Raw genomic sequence first — 16,209 nt, 5'->3', positions numbered from 1 at the left:
ATATTGTTTTTAGTTAATATAACAACATTTTTGTAGCTGTAAATTATGTTATATTATATTATATTATCTTCCGCTTGTTCCACGTAGAGCCACACTCAGCTAGGGATGAATAGCACAGCTAAATATTGTAATTATCACTATATATTTAGTTTCAATATGTACACTCTTACTGGTCAGGTTTTAGGTTTAATTCAAGGTCCTGAAACAGCCAGACATGTGGCTGCAGACTAATTTGAAAAGCATACAAACATAGATCAAACTGCAGTTTATCTGGTAGAATGAGATTACAGGTGCCCCAAGTCAGTTTGTTGTCTGGAGACAATGAAACGTAGTTCAGCATCTAGCCAGAAGAGTAATGTACATATGTAGAGAATAAACAGTGAATTATAGATATGAACATGCTAAGATATATATACAGTATGAACAAAAAGAGATACAGTGCAGGTATAAGGACACGGATGGAAATACAGAGACAATATATATCGAATAAAACAGCTGAGGGTATGATATGAATATGATGTATACAGCATCGGTCAGAGATACTCAGTATGGACAGAAGTTTGAAAGCACATACAGTGTAGTGTGTGTCCAGTAGTGTGGCAGTAGTTAGGGAGGCAGAGACTGTCACAGTGCAGATGTTTAGTCACTAGAGGAAGGTGTGTGCCCTGCCAGGCGCTGGATCTCCTCAGAGATATTCTAGGGTAGCAGAGCAGTCACTCTCTAGTATAGCAGTGTCCATGCACCAGGCTTTGGGTATGCAAACACACGGTCCCCCATCTCTGGTCTTGCCAGAATCTTGCCGAGGGGGCGTAGCTCCACATTAGTTTGAGGGCAGTTGAGTCATGTTTCTGTCAAAATGATGACGCTGCAGCTTGATCCTTTTAAGCGTGATAATCTGCTGCTCATCCATTTTGTTCACCTGAGACTTTACAGTGGAGAGAAAACTGCTGCATAGCTAATAGCTAATAGCTAATGTGGAATTAGCTTTTTCTTAATTCACTATGATGCTATGGAGCAGTCAGTTGTGGCACTCAACGTCCAGTTTTGTTCCCAATGTCAGTCACATCTTTTATTATTCTTATTTATTCTTATTATTGGATTGATATTGTGGGATCTGACCTCAGCATATCTGATATCAAGGCCCAAATAAAAGACAAGTAATTCAAGAGGCGGTTTTTCAACCAACTAAGAAGCTACTTAACCATTTCGTTATAGCAGTGTTTACCCAATACACAGCCACATCACAATTATGGTAGAAAGTAATAGTTCCCAGATGTCCGCTTGCTGCACTGCAACAGTGTTTCTAGTGTTTCAATGTTCCTTTCTGCACTTCTATTTGCAGGTTAAAAAGGAGGAGACGGGGACCATCCATGTCATAAAACAGAGACAACTCCACCTGAGCTGTGACATCATCAGCCTGTGTGTAAGTAGCCAACTAAATATACTGGGTCAGTTCAAATGCTGCTTCAGTGATACACCTGCTCACAGCGTACAGGTCATGCCCACAAGATAGCATCACGTTGCCATGGCAGCATGCTCAAATTGCATGGGGAGCTGCCTGGACAGCATGACAGGAATATACGCTGCTCAAATAAATACAGGAAACACTTAAGCATCACATTATAACACCAAGTCAGTTAAACTTCTCTGATATCAGTCGGTCCAGTTAGGAAGCAAAGGGATTGTGAATCAATTTCACCTGTTTTGGTGCAAATGAAAGTGACAACAGGTTCACTGGAGAGGCAACAGCAAGAGAGGGAATGGTTTTGCAGGTGGTGGCCACAGACAGTTGCTCTCTCCTCATCCTTCCTGCCTGATTCTTCCCTAGTTTTGCATTTTGCTGGTGTCCTTGTGACTACTGGTAGCATGAGGTGGTACCTGCAGCCCATTCAGGATGCACAGGTAGTCCAGATCCTCCAGGATGGCATCCATAGGTGCCATCTCAAGAAGGTTTCCTGTGTTTCCCAGCACAGTCTCAAGAGCATGGAGGAGATACCTGGAGAGGGGCCGTTACAAGAGGAGAGCTGGACAGGGCTGTAGAACAGCATCAACCCAGTATCTGCTCCTCTGTGTGAGGAGGAACAGCAGGAGCACTGCTAGAGCCTTACAGAATGGCCTCCAGTGGGCTACTGGTGTGCATGTTTCTGACCAAACTGTCAGAAACAGACTCACATGAGGGCCTGACGTCCTCTAGTGGGACCTGTGCTCACAGCCCAGCACCGTGCAGCTCGACTAGCATTCACCAGAGAACACCAGAATTGGCCAATGGTGCCCTGTCCTCTTCACCGATGAGAGCAGGTTCACACTGAGCACATGTGACAGACGTGAAAGAGTCTGGAGACACTGTGGTGAACATTATGCTGCCTGCAACATCCTCCACCATGACCGGTTTGGCGGTGGGCCAGTGGTGGTCTGAGGAGGCACATCCTTTGAGGGTTGCACAGACCTCCACGTGTTAGCCAACGGTACCCTGACTGCTGTTAGGTACCGGGATGAAATCCTCTGAGCCATTGCCCTTATGTGCAGGTGCAGGTGTGGTGCAGGACAATGCCCGGCCTCATGTAGCCAGAGTGTGTCTGCAGTTTCTGAATAACGAAGGCATTGATGCCATTGACTGACCCTCATGTTCCCCAGATCTGAATCCAGCTGAAAGCCTCAGGGACGTTATGTATCGGTGCATCAGACGCTGCTAAGTAGCGTCACAGACTGTCCAGGAGCTCACTGATGCCCTGATCCAGGTCTGGGAGGACGTCCTCCAGGACACCATCCACTGTCTCATCAGCATGCCCAGATGTTGTCGAGAGTGCATGCAGACACGTGGGGGCCATACACACTACTGAGTCACATTATGAGTTGCCATGATGAAATTCACTAAGTTTCTATTTTGAAGGCTCCAACCGTTTTTGAACCCAGCCCTCAGTCGGTTGGTGATTTTGGTTTCCGCTGACATTTGTTGCATAATTTTGTTCTCAATGAATTCCACAATGTACAGTAAAGATTTTGAACCTGAATATTTAGTTATTTGAGATCCGATGTGTGATTTAAGTGTTCCCTTCATTTTTTTGAGCAGTGTGTTTTGTTTTCTGTCCAAAATGCAGAGCTTGTGTATGTTTTCTTTTCCTTGATGCATACCAGGGAGGTTTTTCTACATCAGATGGAATCTAACTCCTTCTTGGCTAATGTGAGAATATAGATTAATATTTGTATTTCTTTGCACGGGCGCAAAGTGCATCACTTGTTTTCTCTCTGTGTCTGCAGTGGATTAACAGTCGTACACTCGTCCTGGTAGACAGCCACGAAAAGCTGCAGGTTGTGGACCGACCCAGTCAGGAGGTTTTAGAGACTCTGGACCTGGAGCAGGTACAACTGGTTTACAGCAGCCGACATTTCAAATCGCTGGCCACTGGAGGGAACGTCTCCCAGGCTCTGGTAAGGGACCAGTGTCTGGGTCGGGGACGGACGCTAAGTTTAAGATGAATGTAACATTAAAAGCGATAGTGTAATAATTTTGATTTGGAAGTGAAGAGGTTATTGATCATAAATACAAGCTTAACATTCAAAAATAATGTGGGTAGTTAGTAGAACCAAGAGACCTTGTTCTGGTGACCTGAGAGGCCAGATTGACCTGTACAGGAACTGCAGAGTGACTTCACAGTAACTAGAAGAATTCAAAATTCAATCCTGAGTTTGGATTGGATAAGAAGGGACATGGTTTGGCATTTTTTCTTAATTGTTGATAACAGGACTGAATAACTTAATGAAGATGTTTCCCAGAGTTCAACTGGGAAATAAAAATGACCTCTAGGTTTCTGTGAGAATGAAGCAGGTACCAGGATTAATCCTTGATGAACTCTACGAGTCAGGAGCACAACCAGAGTTTTTGTCAGCAATGGATACAAAGAAGTTCTGATTAATCCACGACGATCCAATAAAACATTATGATCGATCGTATCAGAAGCGCTAAGACACAGCTGTCATGCAATTGTGGGATTGTTCAAGATATAGATTGGGTTTTTTCAGAAGCTACTGAACAGAGGTGAGATTAAAGTAAAGTGATAATGGAAGGCCGTTAGTACTTAATACTTCCTTGAAGAAAAGAACGTGTAGAGAACTGATGAAAGTGCAGATATAGAACAGCCGCCACAGAGGCAGGCCTACCTGTGATATGTCACTGACGGCTGAAGACGTCTCCCAGCTGACAGCAAGGTTTTATAACTGCCTCAAGTGATGTCATGTGAGGTCATTTATCACATTTTTCACAGCTCCCTCTGAACCCACAAAAACCCACAACTTTTTTACACCTATGCAGTTTTACTCTCCAAATCCTGTAAACTGACTTGTAGCCATGATAAGTCTACTCTCAAAATAGCTTTTTTCTGTCTCAGCAACAAAGAGGGGATGTGTCCATTACTCTCTTTTCAGATACTGATGTTTTGATCCATGTAATACTTCTGGTCTTCTAGTCTCTGCATTTCTTTTAGTCTCTGGCAAGATTGATTCTACCACACTAATCCTAATCTCACTCCACTGGTTGATTTAAGTGTACTTGACCTGACACTTAAAGCGTTTAATTGGCTCTCCCCTGGTTACCAGATCTTATTACTACAATTACAACCTGCGGCTCATGTGAAGAGCTGCTAAACTGTGAAAGAGACACCTTTCATTGTCTCATACCAATGATGATAAAGATCTATTCTAATGTTGTCAGCCTGCCTCCTACAGTCTCTTGATTCTGAATCCAAACCTGGAATTCACAAAAGAATGTGGTTTAAAAGCTTTTCTATATTACGGTCCATGTGGATAAATCTTCGCATTTACGTTAGAACAGCTTGAACAGCAGGTTTTTATGGTCTGGTAGGCTGTATATGTTGTGTAGTGCAGGTTGGCTGCCGTCATTCTTTGCTGACTTGTGTTTGTGTCTGTTTCAGGCTTTAGTCGGAGAAAAGGCCTGCTACCAGTCAGTGTCGAGCTACGCAGGACAGATTGTATATTTGGGCACTAAGGTACTTTGCTGCACGTGTGTGTTTGTTCCATTTGTTGTCTGTGTGTGTTTAACAGCTGTGGCCTGCCACTTCTGTTCGTGGAGTGGAGTTTCCCCTGCAATCATTGGTAACCACTTTGAAAAGCAAGTCCTGACTGTTGTTGCAGTGGGAAATGCAGTTAAATCACATAATGGTTGCATTTAGTGTAAGCTGTTGAGATGCTGTTGGAGAACCTCGGCAGTGTGACACAATCAGTGAAATGTTCTTCTGATGAATGATGGAGCTGGCAGAAGTATCGATATGCAAACAAATGTTTAATCCATGGTGAACTGTAGGACTTGAAATAAGGCGTGTTCCTGTGCCTACTTCCATAATGAGTGGAATTTATAAGCGTGAGAATCAGGCCTATGTGCGGCTTTATAAATCTAACAAAAATAATGTGTAAGCATATTTCTGTTTGTGCCCACATAGTTTTATTCGTTTTATGCAACGACCCCCAGACCTCTGTACAAGTTGCAGTTACACTGCCGACTTTATCTTTCCTAGATAAATATAGACATGCTTGTCAGCATTTGATAATATTAATATCTGATGATATCTAATCCAAAATATTTCTAATGTGTTTTCCATAAATAACTCCTTTCCAGTGAAGCACAGATGTTAAGATTCTATGTGGAAGTCAAAAGTGTCTTCCTTAACAGCGTAATATTCTCTTGTCCTTCAGTCGGCTCACATTATGGCTCTGAGGAACTGGAGAGAGGTATGTATGACATTGTTTGTACGAGTTAAGGCTCGAGTCTGCCGCTTTAGTTCCACACAAATCAATTGTTAATAAGTGAAGAATTCAGGATTCAGAATTTGTAAAACCTTTATAAATGTTTACTGTACATGACAACTTATGACAAGGTTGTACACAATTTCAGTTTGCAACCTTAAAAACATAAAAAGGGTAAAAAAAATATATCTATGGTCCTCTGGCGTGATTTAATCAGCTCGAGCAGGTCATGGTAATATTTAGCACGAATGTGGAGGCCATTTTGAAAAGTAGCTGCTCACAAACCAAAGTTGCTGTGCCCTCTACTCTTGTCAAGTCTTTTCATATGTTTTCTTATTCATGTTAAGAAATAAGATACATGAATATAGGCATAGGGGGTGAAACATGATGAAAACATCTCTAAAAACCTAATCCAGGAAAAAAACACCTGATTTTGTCATCGATTTAATCAGCGTGAACAAACCTTGGCAATAATCATTAGCATCAATCAATTTTTTGCAACTTCCAGGAATATTTCGCACCTATTTTGCAGCCATTTAGATCCAGTGTGGACCCTTAGGCAAGGTCCTTGATGCTATTAGCCTGAATGCATTATACTCATGACCTCCACTGAATGTGTTACTGTCTTATACTTGTGATATATACTGTACATTACATTACATTCATTTTTAAACAGTAATGATACACTGAAAGATCCATTAGTAGAGGATTGTGATAGAAGTGCAGTTTCTCCTTGACCTCATTTGTGCTGCTAATTATTTAGTTTACATTACTATAGCAACAACTGCTCACTTTGCTCTTGGTCCATGTTCCTCCTCTGTCGGTGTCCAGCGAATCGACTGTCTGCTGAAGCAGGAGCATTTTGTTGAGGCTCTTTCTCTGGCCTGGTCCTTCCATGAGGGAACTGCGAAGGCTGTGGTTGGTGGGTATAATGCATGTCACACATCCAACAAGCCTGTAACTGCTGGATGTGACAGGTGTTTTCCATCATGTCTTTGGTTCCACTCTGGTTCACTGATGTTGCCTTGTGCTGATCAGTTTGCAGTCCTTTGATCAAGGAATGTGGTAATATGATGTGCAAGGACTGATGACATGCAAGGACTCATCATACAAGAGGGTACTTTGTACTGCACAGTGCTGGCACCAGGAAGCAAAGGCGACAAATAGTCTACCCTTCCACTAGCCTAGTTATACCCACACTTCCATGAGAACAAGGTCACTTCGAGGTGTGGAGTTGGAGGAGCCGAGGATCGAACAGGAGAACTGCCAATTGATGGCAGCTGTACCTCTGAGCCGCAGCCACCCCATATCTCTAACTGACAGGCATGGTGGTGGTAAAACTACACCTTTACATGTACTTTTTAATAGAGCATGTAGTTTGATTTGTTAGGCCATTCTTTTTTAAAATCTTGTACAAAACACAGCATACCCTGAAACATAGTGCATGCTTTTCAGGAAATGTCTGTATGTGCTTCAGCATGTGATTAATTCTGATTAATGAGAGGTATTTTGAATAGAAAATTAGTCATATAAAAAACAGTTGTTTGACAGATGAGAATCATGTCTGACGTGCTTATTTCAGGCCTGTTTGGAGATCCGGTGAAAAGAAAGGCAGTGGTAGGTGACAAGGTAAGTTCAGAAAACCGCCCCTTCCTATAATGAATCTCTCTACCTTAGACCGGGAATTCCAGCATTCTTGTTCTTATTTTTGAACTTGTACCACTCTCTCTGTGTGTGTGTGCAGATGGTAGAGATGTTCTTCCAATTTGCAGAGCACGCTTTGAAGAAATGTCCAGAGCAAGGCAAGATTCAAGTGATGGAGCAACATTTCCATGTAAGTAACATGTAACATGCCTTTGAATGAGCATTACTAACAGAATAGTAACAGCCGAGCAAATACAGTTGGACTGTAGCACTTGTGTTTGTGAATCGTCATGGCTGACAGTGAAGTGCTTCAAACAATCCAGCATTACAATAGCTTGTTAGTAAAGACTGATTGATCGTATCCAGAAGAGACGTGTTTATTAAGGGCAGGACTTCCTTAAGTAGCCCAGTAGGAATGGGGTCTAGGAGACAAGCTGACGGTCTGGATGAGGAAATTATTGAAGCCAATTCAGGAAGATCAATTGGAGAAAAACAGTCCAAATGCACATTAAGCCCAACAGCTGTTTCCTTGATTCCTGAGTTTGAGGTTGAATCAGAGCCTGCTGAGCCTGTTGTCATCCATCAATCGGAAGGCCGGTGGTTCCAACCCCGGCTCCTATAAGTCAGCAAGTCGACGTGTCCTTGGGCAAGTGTGTGTGAAAAGAAAAATCTCCTCCTAGTCTGGAGTGTGAATGGGTGAATGAGGATGTATAGAATATAGGATGTACGCTTTGAGTAGTCGAACTTACTAGAAAGGCACTATACAAATACAAACCATTTACCATTTTACCATTTCCCTCCAAGCGCGTACCCTGCTTCCTTTGGAGCTGCACCCAACCGAACAGCCCATGGGTCAGATACAGTCACCAGCCACGCCCGTTAACGGCAGCTCTCCTCTAGATGGTCTGTGCTCTTGGTGTGGTGCTAGAAATGACTTAAGTGGAGAAGATTAAATTGTGAATTGAATTGGCTAGAGCAACCTACAAGAACCTTTATCATGTAAAACACACTATAGTCTTTAAACTTCTAGAGAGAAATGATAAAATGAGTGTCCACTAAATTAAATTTTGTCCACTAATTTTATTTTGAGGTATTTCTTGCAAAATTACGCAGGGGCAAAGCATACGGCTCAGAATGATCTATCATATAAAGACTCCGAGGGAAAGTCCCGACTCCTTCCAACGTCTCAAAGTTTGCCTGTAATCCTTATTCCATCATGGCAGTGCGAGCAAAGAAAGTCAAAGTTGAAATTGTAATCCACAATGGTTTGGCAGAGAAATGGTTTATCCCACAAAACTCGGAATGTAATATTCCACTGTGCACGTGTCACCGTTTTCATACAGCTTATTTCCGTTGCCATGCCAATTTCTCCGGCCTGTGTACAGGACATGCGTCACTCGCCCTGCTGTGTGTGTGTGTGTGTGTGTGTGTGTGAGCGCGTACATGTATATTTAAATTCCTTTTCCAGCCTCAGCCCATTTACTTGAGCAAACATTTCAAACCATAATCATTGTTTGAATATTTTTGTCCAATAACATCAACATTGAACATTCAGTTTCATATTTGATCATTTTAAATCCCGCTCTCCACTCTCACTTCTCTAAACACTCTTCATTCCTTCCTGAGTGCTTCTGCTTTTAGCCGGACACATCTGGTCCTGCTCGCCTTCCTGTGTTTCACTCCTGCTGTGTCTCACAAAACCTTTTAACACATTTTTCTCCTCTTCAACATTACATGACTCATCTTTTAATATAAACTGATTCAGGGAGAACACATCTCTTGCAGTTAAGATAAGATATTCCATTTACAATGTCACTGCAGACACGAGGAGATATGAAAACATAATGTACATCTACGGTGGAGAAAGTATAAAAAATAGAAACAATAAAGTATTCAAGATGGAGTTATTACAAAGTATTGCACATTGTTGGGTGAGGTAAAGAGATGAATAAATATATTGCACAGAGGGAGGTTGCTCTTAATAGATATATTGCACAGTTGGTGTACATTATACTGCAGTTATTGTCAGTTTTGGTGCAGTGAGGTCTACTGGAGCAGTGCTGGCTGTAGAGTGTGACAGCTGCTGGAGGGAAGGACCTGTGATATCACTCCTTCACACACTTAGAGTGGAGGAGTCTGTGGCTGAAGGAGCTCTCCAGTGCTGTCAGAGTGTCCTTCATGGGGGTGGGAGTGGTTCCGTCTCATGAATGAAAGCTTTCCTATGTGGTAAAGTCTTTCTCTCTCCATCTTTCTCTGTCTGTCTCCCCCTCTTGCTTCCTCTCTCCATTCAGGATGTGGTTCCAGTCCTGGTGGATTACTGTCTACTGCTACAGAGGACGTAAGAATATATATGCATTCATACTATAAGTACATAAATACAAACATTAGGGTAAGACTCATGGCTTTCAACTGATGGCAGATGCAATGGGATGTAAACAAGAACACACTTGATCTGCTATATATGGTATAGCCTATGGCCTATTATGAATGGTTAATATATTAACTTTGTGTGTGTGTGTGTCTCTGCGTGTGTCTAGCGACCTTCTGTTCAACCAGCTGTATGCTCGGCTGGCAGAGAATACGGTTGCAAAGGGTGTCTTTCTGGAGTCACTGGAGTCGTACATTGTTGCGGACCGCCTTGGTCACCTCACCACGCCCATCATGAGGGACCTCCTGGCCCACTACCATGGTAACGGTATGATGGAGAGCCTAGAGAGATGCATTGTCCATCTGGACGTCACAAGTCTGGACATACAACAGGTGTGTTTGTGTGTGAGTGTATAGTAAAGGCTGTAGGGTCAGTGAGTGATCTTCACATTTCCACTGGTGTCACTAAAGGTCGTGTGTGTGTGTGTATTTAAAGGTGGTTCAAGTGTGTTGGGAGAACCAGCTCTATGACGCAATGATCTACGTTTTCAACAGTGGCATGAATGACTACACAACACCTATGGAGGTAAGTCCTCCACCAAAACATGTTTTATCAGCTATATCATTTCCTACCAAGGCCAAGGCTAGACATTTAAAAACCTAATGGATTGGAAGGATTATGTTGTTAAATCTGAGTTTCCACCTTTGGAGCATTATGTTCAGTGTGGTATGGTGACACAGGCATGATGTGTTATGAGACATCACTGTAACCTTAGTTTAAGACTTACTTGATTTCTGGTGAGAAGGTTCCTAAATCAACATTTTACACTCAAAAGCCTCACATACTAATGTTGGAACCTCAGCACGTGGGAGAACAAAGAAAGGCCTACATGTAAAGACCAAAGCATGGAACGAAGAATTAGACACCAGAGCTCCATGGAACATTACAAATCTCAACTGAGTGGGAAATTTGGTTTGAACTCAAAGTCCTGGTGCCCTATTGGGCGAAGATCACCGGAGCTCGGGGGGAACGTCGCGATGCGGGCATGACATCACTAGGAATACAAAGCCAGCGCACACCAACGCCACACCGTGTGGCTGATGAGACGTCTGTGCCCTTAATAACTGAGGTAACAGCCTTCCCCGCTCTCGCTCGACGAGTCACAGGCTGCTTTTAATTTTTTTGTTTTCCTGCATTTCTTTTCTTGTTGTGTTCCTCCCCGGACATGTTGTGATCCAGAGGAGGTCGCCGAGCAACCCACAGTTCCCGCCATTTTTTTAACCTGCACAACGAAGAGATTGGCGGTTTTTTTTTCAAAAAAGAGAAGGGTAACTTCTACACCCTGCTCTCCTTTTACTCCAACTTGACTCCAGCTGCTTTTACACAGCCACGTGTTTATTTTCTTCTTAGTTTTTTAGTCTGTGCTATCCAATGCAGGCTTTGTTGTGTTAATAACAAGCCATGACCGCTGAAACAGAGTTCACATGTCGGGCGCTGAGCGATAGAATAGATGGTTACTGAGCGTTTGTGAGGCAGTTAAGACTGTCTTTACTTTACTCTGAGTGCTTTCCTTTCTTTTCTTTTCCTTACTAACCGACACGTGTACACCTACAGGCACACACCTCCACATATCATTAAAGGCTCGATGAGCGCCACAATACACTCGGCGGTGTTCTGCACCATCTGGTGTTACAGACTGGTCAAGTCCTCTCTATCGTGCTCTCCGTGCTCATCTGCCATTTTGAACTCTCGCTTGGCGTAATCACTCATGAGTCTTCGTCTGCCTTCTCCTCCTCACCCCTCCTTCTCTATCTCCACCTCTCACACACATACACACCGGACACACACGCTGGATGCTTGCTGTACAAATACAAAAGATGAGGTATTATTGAGTGTACTTAGTTAGATAAACCATATTATACATTTAAAGAGGAATTGTTTGTGGTTATTGTGCACATGTGTTGTAGTAACAGCTGGTTGTGATAGTCGGCTTCAAGCCTTCCCTGGGTGGTGTCCAAATATGAATTTCTATTAATGAGTTTATTGTTATCAATACGTTTTTTGATTGTATTAATAATCATTTTCATTCTGTTGCTAATAACCAAACCTGCTCCTGCCAATGCAGGAACTAACAAATTGACCATTTGACCGTTTGAGACTGTGTACCTGTTTGCTGCCTATAGGTTCAACAATAATTTCTTATGAAAGGTTCCAAATAGTGGATCATCAAGTTCTCCTAACCTCATCTTAGATCTGTGTTACTCAGGAACTTATTATATACAGTTGCTGGTCATATAATTAGAATATCATGAAAAAGTTGATTTATTTCAGTAATTCCATTCAAAAAGTGAAATTTGTATATTATATTCATTCATTACACATAGACTGATATATTTCAAGTGTTTATTTCTTTTAATTTTGATGATTATAACTGACAACTAATGAAAAACTTGTTTGATTGACTTTGTTTGATGATTTGAAACATGTAAGTGTGACAAAAAGGCAAAAACAGAAGAAATCTGTAAGGGGGCAAATACTTTTTCACACCACTGTACACTCATCTTTAAGCTTAATGTGTTATTAAAGCAATAGGAGTCCTTGAAAAAGAGTCATTGGACCTGGTCAGGTTATATGGAGCTGGTCAGGATAGATGGTGGTAAATGTAGCCAAATTCTTTCATAATTAATTCTCTATTTCTATTTTAACACATTAATTAGTTGCAATAGATGTAATAGGTGCTGTGATCCTGAACAATAATTGAAAACATACTCCTCGACCATGTGTTTATATTTCAGAAACTCTTTGCAGTCATTGGTCCACCACTTAGAGAGGGGAGGAGCCTAACAGGTAAGGCACACCCCCTAGAGTTTTTAGCACCACCTACTTTAAGCATCTCCATGCTATTTTAAGTATCTGGTTAGCATGAGAAAGAGTGAAAAGCATATTTAAGTCTTCAGTTCAGCTCTTTTCTTTTTGACAGATGAGGAAGTGGTGATGGGAAACAAACTTCTGGTGTACATAAGGTAAGTTCACACAGTTCAGTTTATATGCAGCTAGGATACATTACAGGAAAAAGTTTGGTATCTGCCTACAGCTTCTACTAAATGCAAAAGGTACCTGAAAGAAGCCATGTAATTAAGCTGCTTGATGTAATCAGGTAGCATATTGTGAAAGATGATTAAAAAAACTGCTATGGATAACGTAGGTGTGACAGCTGGTCAAGGTGTGAAAATGTCTTTAACTGTATCAGGTTTTATATTGCTGATCTTTCATCATTCCTTCAACATACATTTATTTCATCATGCATAGTTTACATATTGTTTCTATTTTTACTTCTATTCTTATTTTTGTTCTACATAACTATAACTACTTGTTTATTTTTTGCTCTCTCTATTTATCTGAACTTATTTCTGCTGCAACAACTGAATTCACTTTTGGGGATCAATACTGGCTCATCCTGTGTTTTTATAGCTGTTGTTGATGTTTAATAATATAGTAATGTATTAATAATTCATATTTTGATTAGGTGACACCTGTCACTCATAAACAGGCTTTTTAATATTGTCAGATCTTATTATTATTTTTGAAAGCGTAATAATGTAAACTGTTAATATAATGCAATTTGTGTGGCAAACAAGCATCTAAAATCCTGCGTGTGTGTGTGTGTGTGTAGCTGCTGTCTTGCAGGAAGGGCATATCCACTTGGAGACATCCCTGAAGACCTTGTGATCCAAGTCAAGAACCAAGTACGTAGATGCTGTATATTTGCAGACAGAGTGTGTGTGTGTGTGTGTGTGTGTGTGTGTGTGTGTGTGTGTGTTCTCCCCTTTATTTTTATATCCTTATATATTTGCCAAAAGTTTCTTACAGGAAGTAATCTGGTAATGACCGGCTGTGACTGAACTGCTATAAATCCTGTCTCTGTGTTACATTTTTACACATTTTATAATAGTTTGGAATTCTCACAAGCCGCAAACTAACTCTGCCTGTAGTTAGTAAGTGTTGAGTGGTTGTGTGGCCTTATGTTGTCTCCCAGAAGACTGATCCCAATCCGTCCGACACACTTTGGTTACACATTTTTAACCAAAGAGAAACAAGTCTTCTCTGGGGTTGGAAGTCCTTATCGTCTAATACCCTGACAGTGTGGTCGTTGTTGTTTCTATGCTCTCATTTCTCTGAATTTATTACTTGCTTGGCTCAAGGGCAAGAAGATGGTGATCCAGGATGTCACCACTGTCGTGTCATCTGAAGAAATGTATTTTTAGTCACTGTAAGACAGCCTGTATGTTCTGTGTGTGTCTGTCAGGTGTTTGAGTTCCTGGTCCGCCTCCATTCAGCTGAGTCGTTAGAGGAGGAGGAGGTTTTCCCATTTATTCGTACACTCCTCCACTTTGATACTCGGGAGTTCCTCAATGTCCTCGCCATGGTGAGATCTCCTCATATTATTGTAAATCTCTTTGCTGGTATGTGTGTTTAGCTTGTTGTATCTTGAATATCTTCGTAGGCCATTAATCTGCATCATTCTCTTTATGGCACCTCCTTGCGTTCAGCAAAATATCTGTGAGGCCTGGATGTTTGCTCTTTCTTAAGCCAACAGCAGGAGTTGCTAATGCAATGACTGGGACATCATTTGTCACCAGTCTGCCACTTTATACATATAATACAGCCGACTTAGCGACCAGGATCCACAGGATCCTGAGAGATGAGGCAGCACAAAAAGCTCCGGGGACGATACCAAGTTAGTAACAGACATGAAAGAGACATGAAGCATCAGGGTGGAGAGGAAGAGGAGGAGAGAGGAGCCCAGTGCATCATGGGAGTCCCCCAGCTTAATCACTAAGGAAGGTTTTTAGTCTACTCTTACATGTAGAGAGGGTGTCTGCCCCCCCAGACTCAGACTGGAAGGAGATTCCACAGGAGAGGAGCCTGATAGTAGAAACAGAGTAATACTATCCAGACTATAATGACTTCAAATAGACTATTGGTATTTAGAAAATTACACAGCTGACTATCTGCTGCTTTCTTGGAGAGAAAGGGAAGGTGGGATAAAGGCCTATAGTTGGCTAATACATGTGAATCGAGCGGAATTGTTCTAATGACAGCAACTTTAAAGGACTGTGGTACGTAGCCTGTTAGTAAAGACTGATTGATCATATCCAGTAAGGACGTGTTAATTAAGGGCAGGACTTCCTAAAGTAGCCCAGTAGGAATGGGGTCTAGGAGACATGTTGACAGTTTGGATGAGGAAATTATTGAAGCCAATTCAGGAAGATCAATTGGAGAAAAACAATCCAAATGCAGATTAAGCCCAACAGCTGTTTCCTTGATTCCTGAGTTTGAGGTTGAATCGGAGCCTGTTGAATTAGAGGAGGTGATGAATATTTTCTCTAATTGTAGGAAATGTATCATTAAAGAAGCTCATGAAGTAGATTTAAACTATTGGTCCATTTAAACTATATGTGCAATAAATAGACAAACATTAATGGGAGTCAAAATAACTAAGCAGGGAATATGACAAATAATAAGTAAATAAAGAGAAAAATGTACCCAATGAATGCTCATGTTATAAAATGTTATTCATTTGTAATAGTCACATAATCCATAGAAGTGTTAGGAGCACTGTGATAAGTTGAGATGAGTCTGTCTGTAATGTGTGGGATTCACAGCCACTTATCTTTGTTATTGTCACAAATGAAGTGCCCTGCACTCATTCCTCCTTGCAGGATTAGTCTTGTTTCGATTTCCCCCGGCCACTGTCAGGTTGTGTCTTTATTTTCCTCTAATAAAAAAAGAAAAATCACCTTTTAAAAGCAGAGAGATGTTGTTATAGTTTTTTTCCTTTGATTTAAGAATTGGTTCTTACTTCTTTCTAGACATTTGAAGACTTTAAGAATGACAAGCAGGCCCTTGAGTACCAGCAGAGAATAGTGGACATCTTACTTCAGGTAAACTCACAGAAATCATTCTCTTGCTGTTGTGTTTGTTTCACAATTGTTTTTATTTATATTGAGATTTACCCCCGTCCCACCACCCTGACAACAGATCAGTGCCATGCCTCAGAGAACTTGTGTATAAGGGAAGCCTCACCTATTCTACATCTATCATCGATCTAGGACATGTGAATGGGTGAATGAGGATGTGATGTAAAAGTTAAAATGACTAGAAAGGCTTTATACAAATACAGACCATTACCATCACAATGGGACTAGACATCAGGGCAACTTTGAACTGTAACAGCCAGTGGAGGGCGCAAATGATGAATTAAGCAGCTCGATGACTGGATCCCATACGTCACCCGGTAGCGTAAGATTTAGATCCTGCTACCAGGCAGTTTTAACATTTGTCAAGAGGAGCACGTCTTCTAACTGACAGCTCGTTGTAGAGACCTGAAATTAGACCATTGTGCAACGGGAGTCTAGTAAACACCTCAGCTGCCTTCG

At 41.6% G+C, this 16,209-nt stretch overlaps 1 protein-coding gene across 3 annotated transcripts in view; it reads left to right on the top strand.

Annotated features, from left to right (window-relative positions):
* vps8 (VPS8 subunit of CORVET complex) overlaps positions 1 to 16,209 on the top strand; it is a 53,024-nt gene that overhangs the window by 21,335 nt on the left and 15,480 nt on the right. For all 3 annotated transcript variants that reach the window (XM_070840740.1, XM_070840739.1, XM_070840738.1), the window contains 15 exons: positions 1,343 to 1,423; positions 3,259 to 3,429; positions 4,929 to 5,003; positions 5,707 to 5,742; positions 6,589 to 6,679; positions 7,340 to 7,386; positions 7,502 to 7,591; positions 9,693 to 9,739; positions 9,939 to 10,161; positions 10,265 to 10,354; positions 12,565 to 12,616; positions 12,750 to 12,792; positions 13,443 to 13,515; positions 14,076 to 14,195; positions 15,643 to 15,714. In XM_070840740.1, coding sequence (XP_070696841.1) covers positions 1,343 to 1,423; positions 3,259 to 3,429; positions 4,929 to 5,003; positions 5,707 to 5,742; positions 6,589 to 6,679; positions 7,340 to 7,386; positions 7,502 to 7,591; positions 9,693 to 9,739; positions 9,939 to 10,161; positions 10,265 to 10,354; positions 12,565 to 12,616; positions 12,750 to 12,792; positions 13,443 to 13,515; positions 14,076 to 14,195; positions 15,643 to 15,714 — 1,311 coding nt within the window. The remainder of the gene's footprint in view (positions 1 to 1,342; positions 1,424 to 3,258; positions 3,430 to 4,928; positions 5,004 to 5,706; positions 5,743 to 6,588; positions 6,680 to 7,339; positions 7,387 to 7,501; positions 7,592 to 9,692; positions 9,740 to 9,938; positions 10,162 to 10,264; positions 10,355 to 12,564; positions 12,617 to 12,749; positions 12,793 to 13,442; positions 13,516 to 14,075; positions 14,196 to 15,642; positions 15,715 to 16,209) is intronic.

This window comes from Pempheris klunzingeri, chromosome 12 (genome assembly GCF_042242105.1).
Source record: "Pempheris klunzingeri isolate RE-2024b chromosome 12, fPemKlu1.hap1, whole genome shotgun sequence".
NCBI classification, from domain to species: domain Eukaryota; kingdom Metazoa; phylum Chordata; class Actinopteri; order Acropomatiformes; family Pempheridae; genus Pempheris; species Pempheris klunzingeri.
The sequence above is the reverse complement of the archived record's forward strand: the minus strand, read 5'-3'. Positions and strand labels throughout refer to the sequence as shown.